The 25791-nt window shown below is 39.9% G+C and overlaps 1 protein-coding gene across 1 annotated transcript; it reads left to right on the forward strand.

Moving 5' to 3' along the window:
* On the forward strand, nucleotides 1–25791 carry LOC140234222 (uncharacterized). The gene is made up of 14 exons (XM_072314282.1): nucleotides 1–64; nucleotides 1910–1933; nucleotides 7184–7414; nucleotides 7875–8043; nucleotides 11097–11227; nucleotides 18477–18728; nucleotides 19254–19391; nucleotides 19861–20214; nucleotides 20446–20621; nucleotides 21274–21513; nucleotides 22007–22143; nucleotides 22809–22908; nucleotides 23759–23921; nucleotides 24657–25791. Exons 1-14 carry the CDS (start codon nucleotides 1–3, stop codon nucleotides 24758–24760), a joined length of 2283 nt encoding a protein of 760 aa, XP_072170383.1. The 3' UTR covers nucleotides 24761–25791.

A 25791-nucleotide genomic window follows, 5' to 3' on the forward strand; every position in this document is an offset into this window, starting at 1 on the left:
ATGTTTGCAACAGTCTTTCCCACAACTTTCCTCTTTCTACTCCTCCGTTGTCCATGTATTCAAGGTAAGTCTCGTGTTACTTTGCTGTAACTATGTCATCTTTTAAATCAGTATTTCGTACATCATTGCCATGATTGCAAACTGATTAACCGAATGGTGAGGTATTATTGTAAGATTCTTAATTGCATTACAAACTGGTATTTGTTATTTTCATTTCTCTTATACACACACACTGTATACCGTTTATTTGGAAGAAAGTATGTTTGCTACAAATATAATGAGACAGAATGTACTCTTATGACTTTTGAAACGTTTAACCAGGTGTTCATGTGAAGGTTGTAAGGTTTTTCCTAAAATTGTATACCATTATAAAATATACGTGTCTATCTATCATTGATTTTTTTTACGTCACTAAGTTTTAGAATGATGCATCTCCCTCGTGCTTACTGATGCTTTACCATGCAGACGTGACAAAATCAAGAGATAGATGAATTGATGACACTGTAGATTATTTTGTGACTTGCTCTCTCTCTCTCTCTCTCTCTCTCAAAAAAAAAAAAAAAAAAAAAACACCCACCAAGTTTCAGCATATAGGAGACGTTGTCTGTTTCATTAATTCTCTCTCTTTGTTTTCTTAGTCCATGATTTCCCTTGGCCGGTGCGTGTGGGTATCTTGGAATACTGTGGATGAGATGAATGCCAGTTAGATATCAATATGTCACAAGGGAGAAAATAAAAAAAAAGCTGATAAATTGGACGTTTAACTAAATCTGTTAAAAGGGTTTATCAAGTTTTGAATATTGTCTTGAGCAGTGAGTCATCCTTTATAAGGGCTTCCTTATTGGCACCTTAATATTATCTTACTGTAATGTGGTTGTAGGACTCTTAACTGCGATTTGTGTGTGAAGTGTGGTTTTGCCTTTCTTAAAGGACAAGTCCACCTTCATAAACATAAGGATTGAGAGAATGTAGCAATATTAGTAGAACACATCAGTGAAAGTTTGAGGAAAATCAGACAATCCGTTCAAAAGTTATGAATTTTTGAAGTTTTTGTGCAGTACCCGCTGGATGAGAAGACTACTGCAGTGTATGAATAACTTAGATGTCACATGCGTACAACAATATATTGAAAATATAACGAGAATTTCACAAAATTCCATCGTTTGAAAAAAGTACACATTCCCCTGACTCGTTACCGACACGTGTTATGGGTAATATTATTCCCCCTGCCTTTAGAAAGAGGCAAGTCAAGTGCTCTTTTATTATGCGAAAAAAGTGAAAATACGTTGAATTTTCTTTTACATTTTCTTTATACTGTTGTACGCATATGACTCACAAGCTGTAGTAGTCTCCTCATCCAGCGGTTCCAACACAAAAATTAAAAAAATTCATAACTTTTGCATCGATTGTCCAATTTTCCTCAAACTTTCACTGATGTGTTCTATCAATATTGTTGCATTTTCTCAATCCTTATGTTTATGAAGATGAACTTGTCCTTTAAAGGAATAATTCTCCTTTTTACGCCATGCCATAATTCACTCAACTGACGGACAATGTGCCTGTGATTCGTAAAATGATATTCTACCTCACAGAGGAAGTACTGTACGATTAAAAGATTAAAAAGGCAACTGTAAATCAAATTTAAGAACCTGTCGACTATTAAGAGAACCTGCAGGTGATTTATTGTAAGTGCTTCTATTCACTCTTTATCATATTGCTACGCAGGCAAAATTTCTCCTTCAGCATGGGTAATTTTTTCATTTAAAGGAAAACATGGAAAGCATACCATATCTAGCCTATGAAGGAAAAAAAAAACCACAGGTCTCTTGACGTTTATGTTTTTTTCTCTGTCTCTCTCTCTCTCTCTGAACACGTCTATTCTCCTTCTGCACGAAATGACACCCACAAGGGAACTTGCGATGGAGTTTGGGAGGTAAGAGAATCATGTGACCTGAGTACGAATCAAGCACTTCAACGTTCTATTCATCCCTCTACCCCCCCCCCCCCCCCCTTTAATAAAGGTTTTCCCGGTCAATTTAGCACTTTGTCAGTCCAATACCTAATTGCTACACTCAATATAGCAAAATTTAGCGTAGATGACATGTTCGGTATTTCAATTTCATGATCTCTTCATTCAAATTCATTTTGGAGCACTCAAATTACCTTTAGTCTCATTCTAATTATAAAATGGGTTCAAGAATGTAGCCAATAGGATGCGCTGAAATGAGTCACGTGTGCTTTGGTTACTCAGTCCCATTGCACTAACTCACTGCGTGTTAAATCCTATTGCCGATCGTCTGTGCGCGCGGCGGCTCCTTTGAATTGCATGCATACGCGCTGTCAATCCTGTAAACAACTTCTAGTTCGGACTGCCGGCCGGCCGGCCTTTCTTCCCTTGTGCATAGCATGTGTGGCGTACGTATCATACGTATACAGTGTACAGTACGTAGACCAAGCGTTGTGGGACCCGACACGTACATGGAGTCACTTTGAAGGGCAAATCCAACGATTTAGCAGGTTAATTCTCACGCCGTTTTCAGAGTATGTTGTATTGTAGGCCTATATGAGGAGTCTATATCAAGTCTTTAAGGTAAAGGGTGCATATTCTATGTAAAATAAGTAAGTTTTCATGCGGGAACTTAACTGTCCGGAAACCCAACCCCCCATCATACTTATACTGTATGTGCGGGATTTCCGAGCGCGACGTGCGTAAATGTTTGGGACGAACATCTTCGGACGTCTTGACCCACAAAGGTACGCGAAAAACGCTGAAAAATGCTGTTAGTTTTCGAATTTTCGACCCATTTTATAAAACAAATGATGCACAGGATTATTTCGTGGCGTTAGTGGAGGCGTAGCTCACTCTCGGGTATTTACAATGTAGTGCATGTTTCACAATTGTAAATACCCTCGAGTGCACATACGCCTACACTAACGCACTCTATCCTGTGCATCATTTGTATATTAACACCTTTTCGATTGAAATTCGTAAAACGAGCACCATTTCGTTATTCGTTCTTTCAATTTAGAATGACATAGTCACGTGATCACGGACATGCTGCACTCGTTCATGCGAAGTCATTTTTGGGCATCCGATTTAACATCTTTTGCAGTCAATATAACACGCATGTTTATGCCTTAGTTCTTTTCTTCTTCTTTTTTTCAACAAAGTTATTGTTTTGCAAACGTCATTACATTTCATATGTTAGTATTTATCTTAGAGATTTTGGCAAAAGTTTTTTTTTTTTCTTCAATGTGCTTATTGAGTCTTCCAGTCCGAAGATAGTGCATGTGGCCACAGCTGCCCATTGAGCGTTTTATTTCGAGTGTGTCAGCCAGTTCTAGGAACTCAAGTTTATGATCATCAAATCAATGTTCATATGATTCTTTTTCTGTCTTCTTGAGAAATACGTCTGTATCTAACTTGTGATGTCATGACTGTAAGAAGATGAAGTTAATCTGTAGTATTGGTACTTGTAGGCCTAAAATGACATGTATGGAAGGAAAGGGGCGTTACAGAACAACAAACTCGAGTTATATAGGGTCAAACATATGATACTTTTACTGCTGAACAGTGCATGGATGAAACAAAAAATCACATTCAAATACGCGTTTAAATGTTCTCACATTTTCAAAAAAGAAATAACATGACGTTAATTTGAATGAACATGGAATTTGACTGCCCATAAGCGAAATTGAATGACTGAAATACCCCTTTCGGCCAGTGTTGGCGAATTTGAATGACTGAAGAGCACGTGCCAATTTGAATGCCCGTTTTACGAATTCGAAAGGCACATGTGCAAATTTCATTGATCGAAATTATGCTAAATTGATATTTCATGTGGAAGGAAAAATGTACTTACAAGTTCCGTTGGAGATGGAAAAAAAATAAATGAAATGAAATGAAAAATAAATTGAACGACCAACTTGCAATTTTGTATGACAGAATGTGCAGAGACGAGGATTTTCGCTAAACCTTTCATCTTTTATAAAATGGACTGACAAAAGTGCGAAATTGGCCGGAAAAACCTATATTTTCTTTCGATTAGGGTGGAAGCGAAGCGAACTGGCAATTTACATTGGACCGGTTCGTTTTTTTCTACATGTATTTCATTTTCATCTTCATGTGGGGGGGGGGGGGGGGGGAGCGCTGTGGCATAGTGAATAAGACTCCCGACTCCTGATCGGAGGACCCAAGTTCGAATCCCGTGCTTACGTCCTTGGACAAGATGTTTTTACCCACTATGTCCCTCTCGACCCAGGTGTATAAATGGGTACCTGTCAAAGCTATTGTGATGATAATAGCAGGGCCCTTTGGTAGAGCAGTGGTAACACTGAAGAGGCTGCCCTGGGTCAATAAGACCTTATTATTATTATTATTATCATTATTCTTCTTATTATTATTATGTTAATTTTATTTCCAACAAAACTTTAAATGCAATAAAGCATATGAATACATTAGATGGCACAAAAACAGTTAATGTAATCAAGGAAATCATTGTGAACTGAAATACAATAAATGTTATGACCTGAATTTCCAATACTGAATCAAAGTTGTTGGAAATGGAATGTACTGCTAAAAAGCAGGGCTTGCTTCCTTGTTCATGTTTTTGTTTGAGTTTTTCAGCATATTTAGTTTCATGAATTTTTGAGTTCCTCCCTTTTTCGTCGTTTCATGTTACGAATACCACTTTTACCAGAAATATATCAAATACCCAAAATAACTAGACTTGGAATTTGTCAACACTGACAAATTAGGTGATCCGATATATTCGGAAATAAATGTTATGACCTTTGACTATAATTTACCTAGAAAAGACAGTGTCTGATGAAGTAACTGTAATTTTATGAAAAGATGGACTTGACATGGACTAAACATGTGCAAAATGTGGGGGTAAAAGGGCATGTTTTTCTTGAGCTATTGCAAAGAAAGTCACCGAAAGAAACACATATCTCCCGACATTGAAGCTAAGCGTCAATTTCAACCTGGTATTTGGACGTAATCCCGACTTTCAATAGAAATATGGATCACATGAACAATAGCCCAAAGGTTCATCTACAACATATTAAAATCTGGGAGAAATTCATTGAAGGATAAAGTAGCTAGTGCTCAATAAAGACAGTCATGTCATTTTTCATTTCCAGAAAAAATATACTCCCATAGAGATAATACCTAATTTGCACAGCCAAAATGATGTCCGACCAAAGCGTCGTTATTTTACAAAATGATCCATCTATTGAGGTCCAAGTGTGTGCAAAATATGACGGTAATACCATGTACACTAATGAGATTACAGAATGAAGTATATTTGACCTTTGACCCCACTTTACACAGCCAAGATGGCATCTGAGCAAAAAGTTGTTATTTTATGAAATGATTCTTGCAACATTTTCCCTACGTGTGCAAAATGTGGGAAAGATGGGACGTGTATTTACCAAGATACAGGATTAAACACTTTTTGATCTTTGACCCTAATTTACCTAACCAAGATAGTGTCGGAGGAAGTAGTTGTTATTTTATGAAATGATGTTCGTGATATGAACTAAACATGTGCAAAATATCGGGTTGATAGCCATTGTTGTTGTTGATCTATTGTACAGAAAGTGGAAGAAAGAAAGAAAAATAAAGAAAAAGTTAAGGTATTGTAACAAATATAGAAATTTGAAGGAGAAACACAAAAAAAAAATCAGGAAAAGATGAAGTTAGGAAGGGAGAATAAGACTAACTAAAGAAAAAGAAGAAAAAAGTGTGTGTGTTTTTTTAAAGCAAAAAGCAGGGTCGAGCCTCGAACCTGAGACCTTTAGATTAAAAGTCGGATACGCTATCCACTGAGCTATTTCACCTCCATACGCTCTGTGTATCAAGCAAAATGACGCTACATCGAAGCCAAGTACCAATTTTAACCAAGTTTTTCGACGTGATCCCGAAGTCGTATGTAAATAATGGAATGACATTAACAACAGCCTAAAGTCTCAGCTACAACATATTAAAATCTGGGAGAAATTCACCGAAGGGTATTCAAGTGAGCTAGTGCTCGATAAAGATAGTCATGTCAATTTTCATTTCCAGAAAAACTGCACTCCCATAGAGATGACACGTAAACTGGCCAGATTTGACAGGGTTACTTTCAATCCATTTTTATGAGGTGATGACGTCATCCAATCAAAATTTTGATATACAATTATGAAACAGCATTTAATAAGATACAACATATTGAAATCTGGGTGAAAATCGGCAAAGGAGAAGAGAGATACGCTCGAGTGAACTAGAAATTTGATGACGTCATTTTGAAAATTTACTTTTTTTATTTTACTAAGAAATTTGATACATTTTAATCATTTTTGGGGGGGCATCTTTGCACTGTACATCGCCATTGACCCGCGCGCGAAATTTCAACTTTGACAGGCCCGTATGACGTCATATTGAGTCGGATCGACTTGAAACTTGGTAGAATTATTCCTTGACATTTCAGACATCCGATCCGTGTGAAAAAACAGGAAATTTCTCTTGCATATGAGCTGTGCGTGCGTATATGCGCGCGCGCGTACGCGTCCGTCCATTTTTTTCCTTTAAAAAAAAAATGCTCCAAATGATCTGAAACGTGTGCAAAAAAATTTGAGCTCGATTGGAGCATTACAACATTTCAACGTGCGCGTACGCGTACGTTTTAAGCATAGAGATACATTTTTAGAATATGAGTAGAAAGAGCTTGACTTGAACTATATGAGACGTAAATTTCATTGAGAAATTCCATTCCATAAATGAGATATGAATGAAAATGTGATTTCATAAAATGACGTCATTGTGATGTCACGGTCGACTGATCACAATTACTTTATTAGATCTGTCGTCTTTTGGACACGATACATAATATGGTATAATTTTAAAATTGTTAGGCGGAGAACTTTCTGAGCTAATCCCTACACAACTTTTGAGGAGAAAGAAAGAAAGAAGAAAGAATCCGTACAGATATAGAAGGTGATCCGAGAGGATACTCGGATCACCTAATTATTGTCACCAGTTTTCATTAGGTGTACAGCCACATTTGTCTACAAGGTGCAGATCCATGCACCCGATGCTGCTAATCTAACATAAACTAGAATAACAGTCATCCTTCACCTAAGATGCTTCCATTCTTTGTTCCTCGTCTTTCCCTCACTGATACATCTAACTGATGTGTAGATGAGTTCATGCTGGTGGGGGATTACAGTAGACGAGCAATATACGCTTCTAATATCAGGGACATCTCGTATACCGTACTCCCTCTCTCGAACCCTGGTAACGTGCGGAGTCTGGACTATGACCCCGTTCGCCAACTTCTCTTCTGGACGTACCCGGGGAATCCAGGGCGAATACAGAGCTCTCGCCTCGACGGATCAGACGCTACTGTAGTTGTTTCCACAGACATAAGAGGTGACATGGCCACAAAATTCACAAATTTTTCGTTACGATTTCGTTGTTATTCTTCTCTCTTTTTTATTCAAGGGCGCAATGAAATAGTTAGATAATTGAGTGTACAAATTTACTTTTATGTGAGGTGTGAATCTGAAAATTTCCTGCTGCCCAACTTTCTATAGATATCCGGGTGTCTGTCCTTTCACTGAATTAACATGGGATGACACCATCATTTGCAGTTCTGTATGTGATGATGATGATGATGATGGTGTGTGTGTGTGTGTTTGTGTCATTTTCCTTATAAAATGCGATAAGTCATGTCAACATACTAATGCATGAAACGTCTTCATTGTTAAGTTGTTTAAGGATCCTTTGCTGTTGCTCTTCATTTTATATGATTTGAATCTTGATACAAGTTTAGTTCTACATAAGTAGATATTATAATAACACGGATGATTTTTCTGGGTTTGTTTTTCAGATCCCCTCGGAGTGGCTGTCGATCCCAGCGAGTCCAAGGTATACTGGAGTGAATTCCATGCCACCCTTGGCAAGATAGCCGTAGTAAATTACGATGGATCTGGGAGAAGAACTTTGGTTTCTTTACCACAAAAGCGACCATACGGAGTTACCATTAATCCTATAAGAAGGTGGGTCCGTAGGATTTTACACACTGTAGTAGATTTTACTTTAGCTGAAAGTATTCAACAAAAAATGAGTGGATTATATCTGATTCATTTGATTGAAGTCATAGCAAGTTGTGACAATGGTATAAAGTTACATCCGTGAACAAGAAATCATGAAAACTTTTAAAGGAATAACGTCCATTATGATTTAAAAAGATAAGAACAACAGATCATGTATTGCTAAGTAAAGCCAGCCTTTCGTTAGTCTTAACGTTGAATAATTGTTAGTAACTTTTGATACTAATGTAATCAGGTTACAGCTCGTTATTCCGAAGGTTCGTTATTCCGAAGGCTCTTCAGTCCGAAGATTCGTAATTCCGAAGGTTCATTTTTCCGAATTTCATTTTCGGATTAACAAATCTTCGGAATAACGAACCTTCGGATTAACGCCACAAATGTTCGGATTAACGAACCCTTTTTAATTTTCGGATTAACGAACCTCTAGGTATAGGGAATTTGTGTGTTTCGGATTTACAAACCTTCCGAATAACGAACCTTCGGAATATCGAACCTTTGGAATAACGAACAGCACCCTGTAATCAATATAATTTCTCAGATGAATAATAACAATAGAATTGATGATAACATATCATTCTGTAGCCATATCAAATTCTGAAAGAAATATCTTTTCACTTCAAGGATGACTTCAGAATAGAAAAGAGACAAAAAGAAAAAAAAGAGCAGATGATGGAAAAGAAAGCCACAGTCAATGCAGCGAAAACTAAGGTAATAAAGGGCGGAACACTTTCCTTCGAAACTAGAATGTTTTTAGCATTGTTCTGAAGAAATTAACTATTTTGCAAGTTTAATATTATCAGGGAGACCAATCCATAGTTTAATAGCTCCCACTGCAAAGGCTCGTGCTCCATTGAATTTAGTTACGGTTTAGTTGAACAAAGAGAGACGTATGATAGAACGCAGATTTCTGGGTATACCACAGGCCTAACTGATATTTGTGGATAAGTTCTTGGAGATTCATTGTTGGGCCAAAATTATATATGCAGGAGAAAGTTAACAAAAGAATCTGCGCCGGTATGGTCTGGGCAGCCAGTGTAATCCACGCAAGATTGAGGTGATGTGGTCATGTTTACAAACATGGGTAACAACTTAAAGCCGAGTTTGTCTGTTTTTTTTTGTCAAGTTTTCCTATGTGTGGAAGTCCAAGTAAACTATCACAAATTCGTGGCAACATAATTATAATGCTCATGCCATCTCTCCGCTGATTTCCGATTGAGAAATTTACGTATTGTCCCAATTTTAAGGAATGCCGATGAAGCTCTTTTATGATTCATTTACAAAGGCATTAAAAGTTACATGTGAATCAAGCATGACACATACATTACATAATTATATAGGCCTACATAATTCGATGAATTGTAAGATATATACAAGATAAATTAAGATAAGGAAATAAACACTGGTGTCAAAAGGGCTGGAATAATTGATATGCAGTCATTTGCCTGCACTGTGTCTATTTGGCAATACAAACTAGATATTAATTATAATTGATATTTGAAATTCGGGGCGGAAGAAAAAAAACACTTGAAAAAACAAAATAAAATTCACAAAAAGATGCGATTAACAAGAAAAAGTAAAGACCAGGAAGAAGACGTTTATACTACTCGGACTGTTTGAGAAAGATGAAAATTGGCAGGAAGGTTGATAGCCCTTCAGCTAGACATATTAAGTCAAGACATCTACCAGCGAGGTACTCTTACAATAAAAATTAAGGACAGTAACCTAATAAGATCCTGCAATTGTGGACAGTATACCTCCATGGCTGTAGCTTTTACAAATAAGGACAATTTTATACATCAATGGCTATCAGGACAATTACCTCTGCGCTCTGACAGTCTATAGGTATTACATCGATTATGTTACTGTCTCGAATAATTTACACTCTAGGCCATATCACTCATTATACAATGCCATACTACCTGTTCGTAACCTGTTCGTATACGTTGGTGACCTGTTCGTATACGTTGGTTTAATGATGACATCAGTTGAATTGTGAGTTTAAGGTCGTAAGAGGTCAAGTCAACCTTATCTACCGTGTGGGTAATGATGAACTTCAGTTTCATCGCGACTGATCGACTATTTGTAATAATGATAATGATCGGTGTTTATATACATATATGTTAGTAAATCAGTTGCAATGGACATAAAACTTCAAGAAGCATTATATTGTTGGTTTTTAAAGTAAATACACAGGGGTCAGAGCCATCACTTGCCATTAGGCGGAAGCTAGGTTAATATCGATAATGGATATGACACATTATGTATATGTCTAGCGATCAGGAGATCCTGAACTCGAATGCCATTCCAATATGTTTGGCAACAGGAATTTATCACGGCATTTACTCAGCCATTGATTGACCGGGGCTTGCTTTCCTCGATAAAAAGCAATTTGTCATTCAGTTTAAACAAACAACAACAACAATAACAACAACAACAACAACAACCCGACGCAAGAATAATTTGAGTAAACTTCAGTTTGTTAATCTATTTTGTATATGTGGAGGCGTCAGGATGACTTCTGACATATTTGATGTCAAACATACAATAGTCATTCACCCAAAATCACATTCTGAATTTTTCGCACATTACAGAGACTATTGGTTTAGAAAATGGGGATTTTTTGAAAGCTCTTGAAGAGATTACCTTCCTTTTTGACATTCTTGACTGCACGGTGCAGTCAGTCACGCCAAATAGAAGTGTGTTGACATGGTACTTACCCGTGTTCGCTAATCCTCTGTCATCTAATCTAAAATAAGTCTGATCCTAGTCATCTGCCTTAATTCAAATTAAGCGTGATGTCGCAAAACTACGAAGGGAAAAATTGGTGTTGGTAGAATTTTTTTTACTGTTGCCGGTAGGGTGAAGGAACATAAACTCGGAATGTCTTACGGAACATTGCGGAAGGTAAAAAAAGAAAAGTGTTGACGCTGATGGATCGAGATTCATTTGTGATTTGAATTATTGTGAAAGTTAATAAGTTTTTGTTTGCTATCTTCCAGAGAAATGTACTGGGGAGTCCAAACCCCAGGAGCCATTCAGAAGATGAGCATAGACGCCCTCAACGCTGAACCCGAGGATGTTGTCGACACTCAGATCACTTTCGTTCGTGGCCTCGCTTTTAACAATGAAGGTATGTACAGCATTGCTTTGCTACAGTATCAAACAACGCAATGCCATCCAACTATACAACGGATAATGTATTTGGATGAATACATTGCACTCCCGCTGTAACGAACCCGGTTATAACGAAAATTCGGTTACAACGAAGTAAATTCAGGCCGCAACATTATCCACTATGTATTTGTATTGCTTATTTGTTCGGTTATGACGAAATTTCCATATAACAAAAGAAAAATGCCAGTTCAGTGGACTTCGTTATAACGGGAGTGCACTGTATGAGTAATGATAAATGTCATAAAAAATTGCAAGCACATGAGCACACACTATCATGTATGCACATTGACCTATATTACATAGAAAAAGGACAGGTTTACAGGTGTGTTGCTAAATCCAGTGACTTCCGTTACCATCTCCCCTCCCTCCGAAGGTAGCATCCGGGCACTTTGCTATGACCATGATCGTTGATTTAAATGAATTTCATACTGATTTTCTTTACTTACCTGTTGCGCTAGAGGAAACATCGCAAATATATCGAGTTACTCCGCCATATATATATATATATATATATATATATATATATATATAGCCCAGTGGCTACTAGCACATACAATTGCCCGGTGACGCAAAAGTACTCAGCCCTATACAGCCCCTTCTTTGAGTTTATGCAATCATGGAGGTCCCTGATGAAATCCTTTATTTTGCTTCCTGTCAGACTTTCTTTGTTTTCTCGTCGTCAATTCCCCTTCCCCAGAAAAGAGTGATTGACGGCAGTTTACGAGTTTAGCAATTAATTCCTCTACAACACGTCCATAATCTTCAGCACCAGAGCCCCACTGCAAATAACTGAATGTAACTAGTGTGAGGAGGTGTTTCACACCCTAAATTTTATGTGCACTGATTCCATTGTCTTAAGAAGTAGTCAAACAAATTAGAGACCGCTGGTGAGCAATGCAGACACTGGTTCTTTTTCTCCTGCCCCTTGTTTAATATCATTTTATAATTAAGCGGAAATTGACAGGAAACACTACAGCAGATTTTGCATAGAAAATAATGGAAGGAGCTAATGGGACATTTCACCAATGGGATATTATTATTTTGTGGACACCACTCCCAAAGATCAGATTTAACCAATGAAAATAGTGGTAGGAAAAGAAAATGTGAATAGTTAATTAGGTATAAAAGAGCAGGTTTGAGAGTTGTTTTAAAAAAACTTGGTGAGTGTCAAATTTAGTGAATGACTGAGCTGAGAGGAGAGAAGTGGCAAGCAAAATTCGACCGAGCTCCTACACATTACGTAGAGAAGCAATTAAGAGCTGCAGAATTTTGGAACTTTGAGAGTTGTTTGAAGCTTGAGGAGACAGGAGCAGATTTTTAGTTGGAGACCACTAAGATAGAGTTGGAAACCCCCTTCCTTCACCCATCATGTCCTCTCCAAACTAATTAACCTGCACTGACACTGTATACCTCGCTGACATAGAACTGTGAGCGTCACCACGATGATGTTAATCGGACTGTTCACATGATTCAATTCGGCTCACCCAAAGTCAGAGTGTAATGAACTCGATGACAGCTGGTTGACTAGCGTCATGGTCATGATGGTCGGAGCGGTCCGTCCGACTGAGGCAAAGCAGGGACCTATTGTTGTAGGTCCATGGGCAAAGTAAAGTGACAGCGACTGTGTTGATGCTGGACTCCCCACGCCCCTGGTGATGAACCGGTTAACGAGTTTGTGGTAAAGGCAGATTTCCGACTGGACACCCCAGCTCATGGACGATGACGAGATCGACATGCGGAGGAGGTCTTCATGCGTCAAACAGACGTCGCGCTAAGTGGCCACACCCCCACTAATTTCATTTTCCCAACTAACCAAACCCCTCCCCCTCCCGTATAGAGTAATATGGTCGTAAAGGGTCTCCTGTTCATGAGTATGGAAGAGATGAGTGCAAGAGAGAGGTCCAGTTACATTATGTATTATTGAGTATAGTGTTGCAAGGGTGACAAAATGTCGTTCCGTAGATATTTGCAGAAAATGTGTCATGAGTTGTAAAAAGGAAATTGTTTGTGAGCCATTCATTATTTCAGGCCTACGGGAAGGCCGGTGAATAAATATGCCGTTAGAAGTACCCTAGTTTATATTTTGTCCCTGCCGTTGAGGAGAAATATTAGGTCCCTTTTAAATTTTGGTATTGTAAATTTTATGACGATTGGTGTCTATGTGATTACCTAACCCCCGACCCGTACAGAGAAAAGCTAACAGACCAGACCAACATTTATCCGCCTCTGTACACCATTGGTCGCCCCCTTGAGGCAATTTGGGGTTTGGGGTTATATATATATGTATTATATATATATATATATATGTATATTATAATGCTAATCTCTTTCAGTGCCTGTCTGCCTTTCTGTCTATATCCTATAAGCGTTAAGATTTCTCATCGAATGACCTGCCATTGTTACATGATAATATCTGTATCCTCTGCACCGCAGTGTTCCTGTGTGTTCTGTGCGCAACAAACTTCGAGACAGTTCTTAACGAATACATCACATATTTACATTACAATAAATATGTGATGTATGATACACATTTAAATAGGGAGCTTTAGATTTTAGACGCGCGGACGTTCAGAGGGAAAAAACATGTTCTGAGCGTGTGCAGAAGCGCGCGTCAAGTTGATCTATTTTTAGCTTGCGTCGCCTGAGTTTTTCATTACGCGTACTGGGCTATTTTTACGTCCGCACAGTTTGCAACGTACGCCGTGTTTATACAGAGCAAAATTCGAGAGGTCCTCTCGCATGAGCCGGCATGAGCGTGTACTGTATTTTGCTTCTCTGTATAAACCAAAGAGATTTTCCCCTCCCCACCACAAGAGGGCGAACTCTACAATGGAGTCAGCGATTTCATGGGGGCCGCCCACCGAACTAAAACATAGTGGAATGCGTGTCCCTATTCCCAACATACACGAGACCGTGCAGCCAAATTACCGTGTTGCGTCGCCATCTTGTTCCGGCAATTTTTCCTTATATGGAGTGCACGCTTAAGCGCGGTCAGACTGGGCCACTGGTACGCGCGCAAGCAAGAGTACGCCGTCCAGTGGCTAGTGATTATGACGTAACAATGCACGTTTGTACAATATGACAATGGTCTTGCGCTTCGGAGACACAGCCCGCACTCCATATAAGGAAAAATTGCCGGAACAAAATGGCGGTGGTAGCAAGTTTTGGTGGTTGCGTATTTCCTGGGTGAACACGCATTCCACTATGTTTTAGTTCGGTGGGGCCGCCATATACCACTTAAAGACCTAATAAAATGCTTGCAAAATGTTTTAATATGCAAAAGAAATGTAAAATATATGTCATGATTATCAATGTAAATATGTTGTCAGTGTCGTTCCGGTTTTTATCGCTTCTAGAAACTCCCCCAAATATCACATTTTTGGAGGACCCCGTTGCAGCTTTTGCGAAAAAGACAGTCACGTGACCAACGCCCCTGAACCGATTGATGACGTATAAGCACGGAGTTGTGCTCAGTTAGCAGACGCCGCTCAGCACAAGCACTCAGATTACTAGCTTGGTACACGCGCGTACACGATAGCTAGCCCGGCCAGGCCCGGGCCCCGCGGGATGTGCGCTCCCGGTCGACACACTGACTGTCGACATGTACGCATTACCACGTATACATTATCACTAAGTTAGCTTGCACAGATACCTGGTACCTCGAGCATAATGTCTTCCCCTATATGGGTAAACTTCGACATTGATGATGATGATGAAGACTGCAGCTCTGACGATAGCGGAGAGGAAGAGGAGGCACATGAAGTTGAAGGGGAAGATGGGGAGGGAGAGGCAGCCGATGAACCAGAACGTTATCGTGGGGCTGCACCTTACCGATATGAACCAGCTGCATCTCCCCCGCTGCCAGTGCAAGAGCGTATGGACATGGCACCAAGCCCGAGAATAGACCTCAGGGAAACGATCGCCTGGGAAATAAGTCGGATTACAAAGTGGTATGTCTGGTATGCCCCCATATAGTTTAACGTTAGAAAGGATATACTGTATTCTACATGACTGACATTGTAAGTTGTAATTGTCTAGTAAGTAGATTAGAAGAACAGGCCCAGCTCGCTCACAAAGTGAGCGGCTACTCCGGCCGCAGCAAGTAAGCGGGAGCGTCCCGGCCGTGGCCTGGCCCGTCGGCCGGCGCTTACAAGTTAAACTACCAGTAGTAGTCTAGTAGTTTACACTCAGTAATTTAGATGCGTCATTTTCTAAGAAAAACGATACCAAGAAAATGATCGTCAATTTTGGTCGAGTAGTTTTTGTTTTATGCTAAAAATCATACTGTGGAAGGAAGCCCAAACGCCGTGCTTATCTACCGATGAATGCCACGGTGGGGCTGGATTCACGAGTAGGTCTAGGCCTATAAAGCAGGCGAGTCGCCGTAGTATTAGTACAGACACGCAGTGGTGGTGGGGCTATCGTGAAATAGGCCCCACCGCAGTGCGCGTGCACCGTACCCGTGCGTTTAGCAAGCAAGGGTAGGTCCTCCTAGGGTTTAGGGTTAGGTAGGGTTGTATTTATGGTTAAATTGGCCGTTAAATTAGTCGAGCCGAGGGCCATATTATGAAGTCATTTTCGCCGCATTCACGAGTATTCACTGTGGAAGGCAGCCCCACCGCCGTGCTTACCTACCGAGATGAACGCCACACGGTGGGGCTGAAACAGGCGAGTCGCCGTAGTATTACTATTAGTACAGACACGCAGTGGTGGGGCCTATTTCACGAGTTTGCCGAAATGGATATCCAAGCGTACCACAGTTGTAATCTGTATTATTGGCAGTATCAAATATACAGTTCATTAAATATTCTTTTGTCTAAAGGCTTAGCCAATGACAATAGTGCAGCGCAGCACCTGCTATGCGCTCGCTAGCTCGCTCCCCCGCCAGCGCTAGCCAGTGCAGCCGCCGGCCGCGCGCCGGCTGTCGCTGCGCTGCGCTAGCATAGCTTTGCCAGCTCGCTGGCTACGGCTAGACTGGTCGTGAACGACTCCGTTCTTAGACGTCATCACAAGAAGTGATAGTGCGCCGCATGCGGTGAAAGTATAGCAAGTTTTCCAAAACCGAGGAAATTGCATCCAATATGTTAACAAATATAGAACAAAATTCAGAACAGTAAAAAACCCCGCACAACCATAGAATTACTTAGAATTTAACATTTAATATTATTACATCATTGAGAAAAAAATGCCTAAACCATTTTATTAGGTCTTTAACAATGGCGGACTTTGCGTACTAAGTATTCATTTCTACAGCGCGTATTACGCGAACTTCTGAACTTTTACGCGAGTACGCACTTGATTTTGGCTGCTCCTCGGTTGCTCGTTTGCTAGCGTGTTAGCACGATCATACGAGGGGTGAGCCTACCGCCTCGTTGTCATCCAAGCTCCCCTTGCGCTCACAAAACAATGGGTGATTTCAAGTTCGGTGCTAGTGCTAGTGCTAGTGCTAGCCCCCGAATAACAGCGTTAAATCGAGCTCCAACACCGACGGTCAGATTAACGAGGCGATACCGATCAAAATTATCGATCACCAGCACTAGGTGTTGGAATCACAGCACCGCGAGCTCCGCGGGAATTGCACGACGAAAAAAGTGATAGCGCGTAGTCAAAGTCAAATATAAAGAGATGTAGCCATGACTATTTAGTTTTGGACACATAACGAGGAAGAATGATTAAAATGCCACAAATTCCATCCCTTCTTTAGAACACAGTTATCCTAATTTTGCTCATAGGCTCAGATTTATAAAGCCATATCGATGGTGTTCGTTTACGTTACGTGGGCGACCACTGCATTAGCATAGACTTTGCACGTAAAACGTGCAACTACTTATGGACGTATTATGAGTCTCGCACGGCAACGCTAACACCAGCACCGAACTTGAAATGACGAAAATGATAATCCCTAGGGGCTAGTGTTAGTCAATGGAGAAAAAGCACGTAAATCACCAACACAAACGGCGGAGCTCGGTTCAGCAGACGACATTCAACACCGAGCCCAGCACCAGCAACCGGAAATACGTCATAATTTTGAGGTCAACTCCCAACACCGATGTGATTTCAAGTTCAGTTTTATCGCCGGTGCTAGTGCTATCTCAGCACTAGCACTAGCACTAGCACCGAACTTGAAATCACCCAATGGTACAGGGCGTATGAAGACCCCGCACTCTAGCAGTCACTGGGGAAAATCTCTTTGGTATAAACACGCTCAGATCAGAGACAAGTAGAGAGCTACTTCATGCACCGATCATATGGGGGCGCGATTTTATTTTCTATACGTTGCGTCCAAAGAGATTTTCTCCTCCCCACCACGAGAGGGCGGACTCTACAATGGAGTCAGTGATTTCATGGGGGCCGCCATTGTTCCACTTAACAATGGCGGACTTTGCGTACTGAGTATACATTTCCACAGCGCGTATTACGCGAACTTCTGAACTTTTACGCGAGTACGCATTTGATTTTGGCTGCTCCTCGTTTGCTTGTTTGCTAGCGTGTTACCATGAGGGGTGGGCCTACCGCTTCGTTGCCATCCAGTGCTCCTTGCGCTCACACAACAATAGTACAGGGCGTATGAAGACTCCGCACTCTAGCAGTCACTGCGGAAAATCTCTTTGGTTGCGTCCCAGCGTAATCTAAAGCTACTTTTCAATGCGACGCAGGGGAGAGGAGAACGTCCAGCGCACACGTCGTCTCAAACGTCCGCGCGTCAAAATTTAAAGCTCCCTAGTTATCGGACGGCGACGCGAGAATGGGGTCCTTGGGCATGAAATACCAAAAACGAGTTTTCACCGCCACATTGTGGCAATGAACTCTGACGTATTTAGATTGGCAAACCGTTTTCTGAAATTTCAGTCCTAATTCTGAAATTATGACCTTTGATAAAAGCATGTTTTGCCAAAATGTTATTGCGATTATGCATTCACGCGCAGCTAGGTAGCTAGCTGATCTTTATATTTTGTATTTCATTTTATTTATTTATTTTTTTATTTTTTTTTTTGCGCGCGCGCTCGTATAATGGTTTGTCAAACTTCCTTGCCGTTTCATGGCGCTAAGGATCATTTTCTCGCATCGTGACACATTATGTTGATTTCAGCAGAATGAAGCAAAGAGTAGGCCTATACTGTTATCTACCATAAAGGATGTTGTCACTACATTCGCCTCAATTAATGTTCCTCCTACATGTATTCCACGTCTGGGCTTCTATGTAGGAACGAAAATGTACTGGCATGATTACGGTGCCAACAGGATCGAATCTCTGGATTTATTGAGTGGCGAAAGGACCCTGTTGCTGACTACGAGTGGTTTCTATGGACTCACCTGGCACAATGGAGATATATACTTGACTGAAACATCCCGTGACGTCATAGCAATCATGAACGAGACTTCACGAGAGGTTCGATACGTCGGTCCTCGAACATTCTACAATGCCTACGATATTTGTGTGGTCTCGTCTCTAAAAGGTCAGACTTTGTAAACGGCTTTATCAATTTATTCGCGAATTAGTTTAGAAGGGATCATCTTTAGTTATTGATTATGGGCCTACTTCAGATTCTCTGACAAGATTTTACGCCAAAGCCAATGTACAGAGATTCTGTTTTCTGTATTTACCTGTGAAATGGTGTCTTCGTGTTGTCGGAGTGTTTTTAGTAACTCTTTTAAAAGCAAAAACAAAAACAAAACGAAACTGCTTTGATATACATAGGTCTAATCGTGGAAGAGAAAGGTTTAAATTTTGACATTCTCGTCTAGCAGCGGATGATTAGAATATTGAAGTAATTAGGCAGTCAAATAATGACATGATTATATTATCAGAGAAACGACTTCGTCAAGTTCGATTCGGTTGATCTCAACGGGTTATCATTATTAGGCCTACTTCTTTGGTCTAACGTCCCCAAAATATCCAGAGCAAACGACATACGTCACGGTGATGACGTTAAAAAATCTACACCTTTCCTATGTTGAGTGGCAGTAATCTGTTTCTACAGATCCATCACAATGGGCTTGCGATTTCGACAACTTTGGCTCCAATCTTTGTGGGTGGAGTCAAGATTTTCGGGATGATTTTGATTGGCTGAGACTGCCACGTAACGTCAGCAGACATTCAGAGAATGGTCCATCCATTGGTAAGTGGAAATTTCAAGTTCATTTCAGCCATCACCGTTTTTATTCTTATCCAATAAACCTACCAAAACAATAGCTGGATTTTAATAACATTTACCATGGGATGCACTGCACCTGAGAGCAACAGTAAAATGTACGTACACGTATTACTGAAGAAAGCATTGTTGTTGTTTTTTCAGAGCGACGGGGGGGGGGGGGGGTCTGGTGTTCCCGGGAATCCAGTTTCTGAGCATTTTTCCCATGAGCCATTAAAACAGATTGAATTGTCTTTCTTTGATACTACAAATGTTAATGAAGGAAAGTACATGGTCTATCATGTCTATCGTTCGTCATCAGATACGCGGGTAAATCAATGAAATTGTGGTTGTAGGGATGCATAGTTTGACTAGCTACCGGATCGAAGAAACTATCTGCGATTTATTGCCCTCATAAACTCCTTCATTGTAGATTGGTGTCATCTTTTTCTCGTAGGAGATTACAGTATGTTCATCAACGGCACGACACAGGATGCCGGTGCTCGAGCTAACTTCACAAGTCCGTATACCAACACTGTAAGCACGACTGCCACCTGTTTACGGTTCGCCTTCATCATGCCGGGGGTCTCCAGCGACTCCTTTCTCAAACTCTACTTCACCAATCAAAGTTTTTCCAAGCTCATCTGGCTGAAGTGGGGTGACCAGGGACCGTTTTGGAAACTAGCTAGGGTGGTAACCTCTGGGCTGGGTGAGGGACATTTCATCTTCGAAGGCGTGGTCGGTACTCCAGAGCGTAGCGTCTTTGGAGTGGATGACGTCCAGTTCGGACCCTGCGATGACCAATACGATGGTAATCATAGATCACCACTTTGTTATCGTGGTATTCATACACGTTATTGATATTCATACACAAATTATTGTAGGTAACACATCGAATTCTTTGTGAAACATTTAACAGTGTCAGTACTATATGGCCTATAGGTGATTTTGTTATGTTTTGTGAAATATCGTGACTGCTGGATTTCATGTCATTCTTTGTCTGTACCATTAATTTTCTTTTTTCTTCCCTTCTCTCTACCAGCTCCGAAAGTCTCATGTGACAACGGAAAAATGGAAATACTCATTAAAAGGGAAAGTTACCGAATCTCGGCTCCTAGCCAAATTCGCTTTTCCTCTTCCCGTTGCTACGGTTACGCTTTCAACTCTGACTACGTCACCCTTTCAACGTCTTTCGAAAAGTGTGGAACGCGCATAGCGGTAAATATAAAGTTTCGCGGAAAGATGTACCGACAAGATATATTTGACAAGACTCATGAAGATCATCTGGTATCTCTTTTATTGTAACAAGACAAACAAATTCTAGTAATTACGACTTATCCTGCTATGGTGAACGTTTTCAGGTATGCTACTCGTCATCTTTAACCGTCTGTCCAAAGAGCTGAGACGTCTGGTCTTGAATTAGCCCAGTTATACTTGATATTCCATATTATGTCATTCAGTCGCTGCCTGCAATGTGAGATGAAAACTGTCAGACCCCAAATTACATATACTATAGTCGTGGAAATTTAACATATATCTCTGACTTTGTTTTTGTCAATGCGCTTTCAAATGTAAATATATTTCTATTCATTTACGCCCAGAGCTGTAAACAAAACAACACAGGTTTTATACATTGCAGGAAAAATGATGCGTAAATAAACTCAGGAAGTGTGTTTACGATTTCTATAGACAGGGAGGGATGTTGACCCCTGGTCATTCCATCTGACCTTGATCTGATCTGCAGCATGAATAAAAGAGGGTGACAAGTTATAGACCATTGGTTCAGTCATGCTCTGTGTATCGATATCACATGCAACCCTTATTTAAGGGGACCTTCATAACCCTGACACAAATATATTTTTGTATTCAGAGTGACGAGGAGAACTTTTTCTTCACGAATGAGATTGAGGATGTGAGCGGGGTTATGCAGAGCTTCGTTGTCAATTGCACGGTGAGGCGCAGACAGCTCGTCCACACCTCATACATCGCCCAGTCATCTCTATCCGTCTTCATAGAGGCGTTTGGCCATGGCAATTTCACCATTGCTATTCGACAATTCACCAGTCAAAATTTCGATGTAGCTCTGTCGGAACAGGATCCCCCAGTACAGGTATCCCACATCACCCGTCCTTGTATTACATTGCAATTATCATGAGTCAGTGCCATGATTACAGTGTGAATGGTGATAATGATTTCACAATACGACTGAGGAAAGACAATGAACATCCATATAACGTCTCATGCAGGTGATGATTGGTTCGGATCAAGAGAACATGATTATTTAAAAGGAAATTCACTCGCGGAAAATGTTTCATTGTTTGGTAGCAGTTTGTGATGAAGATGGTAGCTTAGATCATTTACCTTGTAATGAAAAATACTTGATGATTTCGAAACTCACTAGAAAGCGAGCAGGAAGTTGGGTAGTTTCTGTGACATGTTGCTCCACGATACTCAGTACTGTACTGATATAGTAAAGATTTGGCACGAGGTACCTTCAGCCTCTTGTCGAGTGAATCGTTCGCGTGTCATTATGTTATTCTTGTGTCATGGAATTATCTCGACTGATTTCCAAATCAATTGTTCAATAAATCAAAACAATCAAGGTGTTTGAAGGCGATACCATCTACCTCGGCACTACAATCGCATCCATGAGGAATCTTTACATCCTCAACGAGCGTTGCTGGGAGACGCCTTCTCCAGACCCAGCAGATCGGAGTTACCGAGATCTGATAGAAAGTGGGTAAGTTTAGGGGAACAGTGATAGCCCTCTTATGCAATACGGGCTTTATCCCTGTATCCGCCTTGTGTTGATATCTTTTGGACATCGGTTCCTTCTTGTATGTCAAGATTGCATCTAAGCACTTCGACAACATTGTTACGATTACTGCGTCTTTGGATCTGCTCATCTGCTGTCTGTAGGCCTATGCTATATGCAAGAATTCGGACACCCTCGGAAAATCTTTGAGGCTGTTTATGAAAATCACTTTTAGTTGGGACATACAAATGGTTTTAACGTGCTGTGGAAACGATCAGTGTTTCCTAAACCATTCAAACTCTACATTTTCAATCGTTCATTAAGAAGCTTTTGATAATGATATTTCAGTTTATTCTTTAACATCTTTCAAATTTAGTCAGTATAGGTCTTGCAAGTGAAAGCTCTTGAGCAAGATTTGTGATTACTGTGAAGAAATTTGATGAGGAACGCGGGTACACATTTCCAGGCGTTTATTAAACCTGAAGCGCGTGACCTAGAGTACCTCCATAATTTAACCGTTCTGTAATGATAAAAACAAAGCTCACTATTTAATGTATTCATCATGTAATTGATAACTGTAACACTTTTTACATCGTGAACTGTACGCATTTCACCAAGCCTTGTCATTTCTAATCAAAATTTATATGCAGATTGGCTGTATCGAGAAACGCGGAAGTCTATGATATCAACAACTCGACGATGAAGGCGTTTTCCGTCCGGGTTTTCCAATTCAGTCGCGTTACAGAGTTGGTGAGAATCTTTCAGCACTTATTTCCATTTTCTAATTACTCTGCAACGATGAACTTTACGGGTGTGTATGGTGGATGTGTGATGGTCTGTGGTAAGTGGACATCATCTCCATAGTTTTGAATATTGATGAATAAGATCAGAGAAATTTAGTATTATTTGGATTATCTGTTGCCAAGATGTTGGTTGAAAAAGATGAACTCCCTTCATGTCTGTGTAGTCGAAGATTCCACTGGTTTTGTAGACCCAGAGTAAGCAAAGATCTACTTGTCTGACAATAGATTATGACGTCATGAATGATGTGTGACACTTTGTGGGAGCTGGGCGCCTTTGAATGTTTTACAGATAAATGGCGCTATATAAATGCTGTTTCATCATCATCATCATCACCATCACCTAAACCGGCCTCAACATTTGAACCCAATGTATCTTTACTTTTTTATTTCATTTCATCTTTTTTTTTTCTCTTCTTTTGAGGGGGGGGGGGGGTCATCCAAGGTTAACGTTAAACTTGACTGTTGCTAGGAAGCTTCTTCTTCAGCCAACTACAACATAAAATTGCAGAAGTTTTAGCTAAAGAAATCCTGATATGACAATGGATAAATGGTGATGATATTCTGATTTTATTTCGATTGTATGTCAATAAAGACTAAATTTGAGGTGTAATTTTATTCAAATTTTCTCCCTCTACGATGAGGGAGACAAATTGAAGAAAAATTCACACCTCAACCTTCACCCCTCTGCTTAATTATTCTCTTGCTTTCAAGACTGAATTTGTTATTTTATCTTGAGTAATAAAGCGCCAGCCACGGAGCCATTGAGCACAGTATTTTGTCATTGGATTATTTAACAGACATACATCCACTGTAACGTTCTGACATGCCAGCAAAACGATCGATTGGAAAGTTGCCAGACTTCGGACCGTTCTGGCCCACGTGCCAAAAGGTATTCGAACCGGAAACCTGCAAATGCTTACGTACTGTCAAGCGGACCAATCGTCGTCCAGAGAAACAAAGGTATAATACTTGATATTGCAAGATGCCATGCAGTTTAAATGGTCCCGGAAGTAAAAATACACCCTGCTTTAGTATACTATTTCTTCTTGTTCCTTCATAAAATTCGACATTTTCCATCATGCATGCGGTACACTTGTACAATGGTGGAGCAATGCGATCGGATTTTACCGGATGTCTGGCTCAGTGTGGATCAATAAGTAAAAATCAATGCATGAAAATTGACCAATCAGATTACAGAGATTCTAAAGCCCATTTAAATTTTATTGATAAGCTTGAAACTGTTACCTCTCTCTCTCTCTCTCTCTCTCTCTCTCTCTCTCTCGTATCTCTTCTACCTTTCAGTGGTTGTTTTCCATGACTATGCGTGTGCGTGAGTGTGTATGTGCTTTTGTGTATTGTCCTATGTGTTTTGGAGTATAAAGTATATGTTTGTATGAAATGTGGAGAGCAATTTTACTGGCTATCGCCATATAAGAAACTGACGCATTCATTTTTATCATGTCGACGTAACTTTTGACATGAATGCGGTTTCTCTTCACATTGCAGTAGGCTCTTTTGATAGTTTTCATTCTTGTTATGTTATGTTATGTTGTGTTTGTTTGTTTGTTTGTTTGTTGTTTTTTTATTTGGTAGCAGCAGTTGTTAGATAGGTTCGTCATAAAGAGAAGTAAGTTAAACATTTATGATTGTATACCTTTGTACTGGTCCTTACAAATTCCTTCCACTGTTCATCAGGTATGTCGATGAGTTCGGTGACTGTATACGTCGCTCTGTCCGCCATGTTGGTCTGCAGCGTCAGTGTCATCTTCTATCAACGCCGTCAGAACACCAGAAACTAAAGGCTCTAGCGATGAAGTGCTTTCAGATAATGAATGTTGCTTCATTTACATAAGTAGTACATGATTAGAAAGGGGAATAGAAAGGGATCGGAAATCTAGAAACGAAAAGGGGAATATGTTAATTTAAACACAGTTGGTCTGTTTTGAAAAAGAAAAAAAATGAACGCGTTATTTTTCCCTATACAGGTAACAGGTATCGCATGCAGGACCATTATCAACGAAGCAGGACTACGCAGTACTGTCACTGTCACTGTGGGAATTTATGTGAAACATATCCCAAGAAAGCACACAAGAACACAATTTGATATTACTGGAATGTATAGCTAATGACGTGTCTAGTGTTATATAAAGACTTTATGCTTATTCATATTATATTCAGAAGACTAACAAATAAATGAAATTGTTATATCGATTGACATGAATGTGCTTTAAAAACAAAACTACTCAACCAACCAACCCCCCCCCAAAAAAAAAAAATTAAAAAAAAAAATAAAAATGCAGCAGAATTATGGTGATTGTACCCGTAGATGAGATATTGTTAGTTATGGTTGGCTATGGTGCATGGTAACAGTGGATACAATTTTCTTGATGAAGATTGGTTTCGATTGTACCAAGATATTATTCACTAAAATAATTTTAGTTTTTGACATTTTCCAGGGTGAATGAAGTTACTTTCACCAATTTAATGGCGCATATTTTTGTTTTAATAGATACTGTGTTTTTAAACCTTTTATCTGTCGATACTGTAATGCATTTGTTTGCGAAATATATGCATTTAACTTTATGGAAAAATCACACAAAACTAAATAATGAAATAAACCCGATAAAGCAAGTCCGAATGCAAGCATGTGGATGAGCAAGTCAGGTTAAAACTCCCCGGTCTTACTCTCTAAAAAAATCGAGTGAAAATATTCACTCTTAAAAGAGTGAATACAAAAAAGAGAGTAGGATCGGTAAATATAGATCTTTGTTTACGATGTACCATGGGCTTCCTACGAGTACCAAATAAATTAGTATGAAATATATGAGGA

This window comes from Diadema setosum, chromosome 10, assembly GCF_964275005.1.
Source record: "Diadema setosum chromosome 10, eeDiaSeto1, whole genome shotgun sequence".
In the NCBI taxonomy this organism is placed as follows: Eukaryota; Metazoa; Echinodermata; class Echinoidea; order Diadematoida; family Diadematidae; genus Diadema; species Diadema setosum.

Coding starts and splice junctions, on each gene's coding strand:
- LOC140234222 (XM_072314282.1), top strand. CDS start 1: ATGTTTGCAACAGTCTTTCCCACAACTTTCCTCTTTCTACTCCTCCGT. Junction 7,415..7,874: donor TGTTTCCACAGACATAAGAG/GTGACATGGCCA, acceptor TTTGTTTTTCAG/ATCCCCTCGGAGTGGCTGTC. Junction 21,514..22,006: donor AACAGGATCCCCCAGTACAG/GTATCCCACATC, acceptor AAAACAATCAAG/GTGTTTGAAGGCGATACCAT.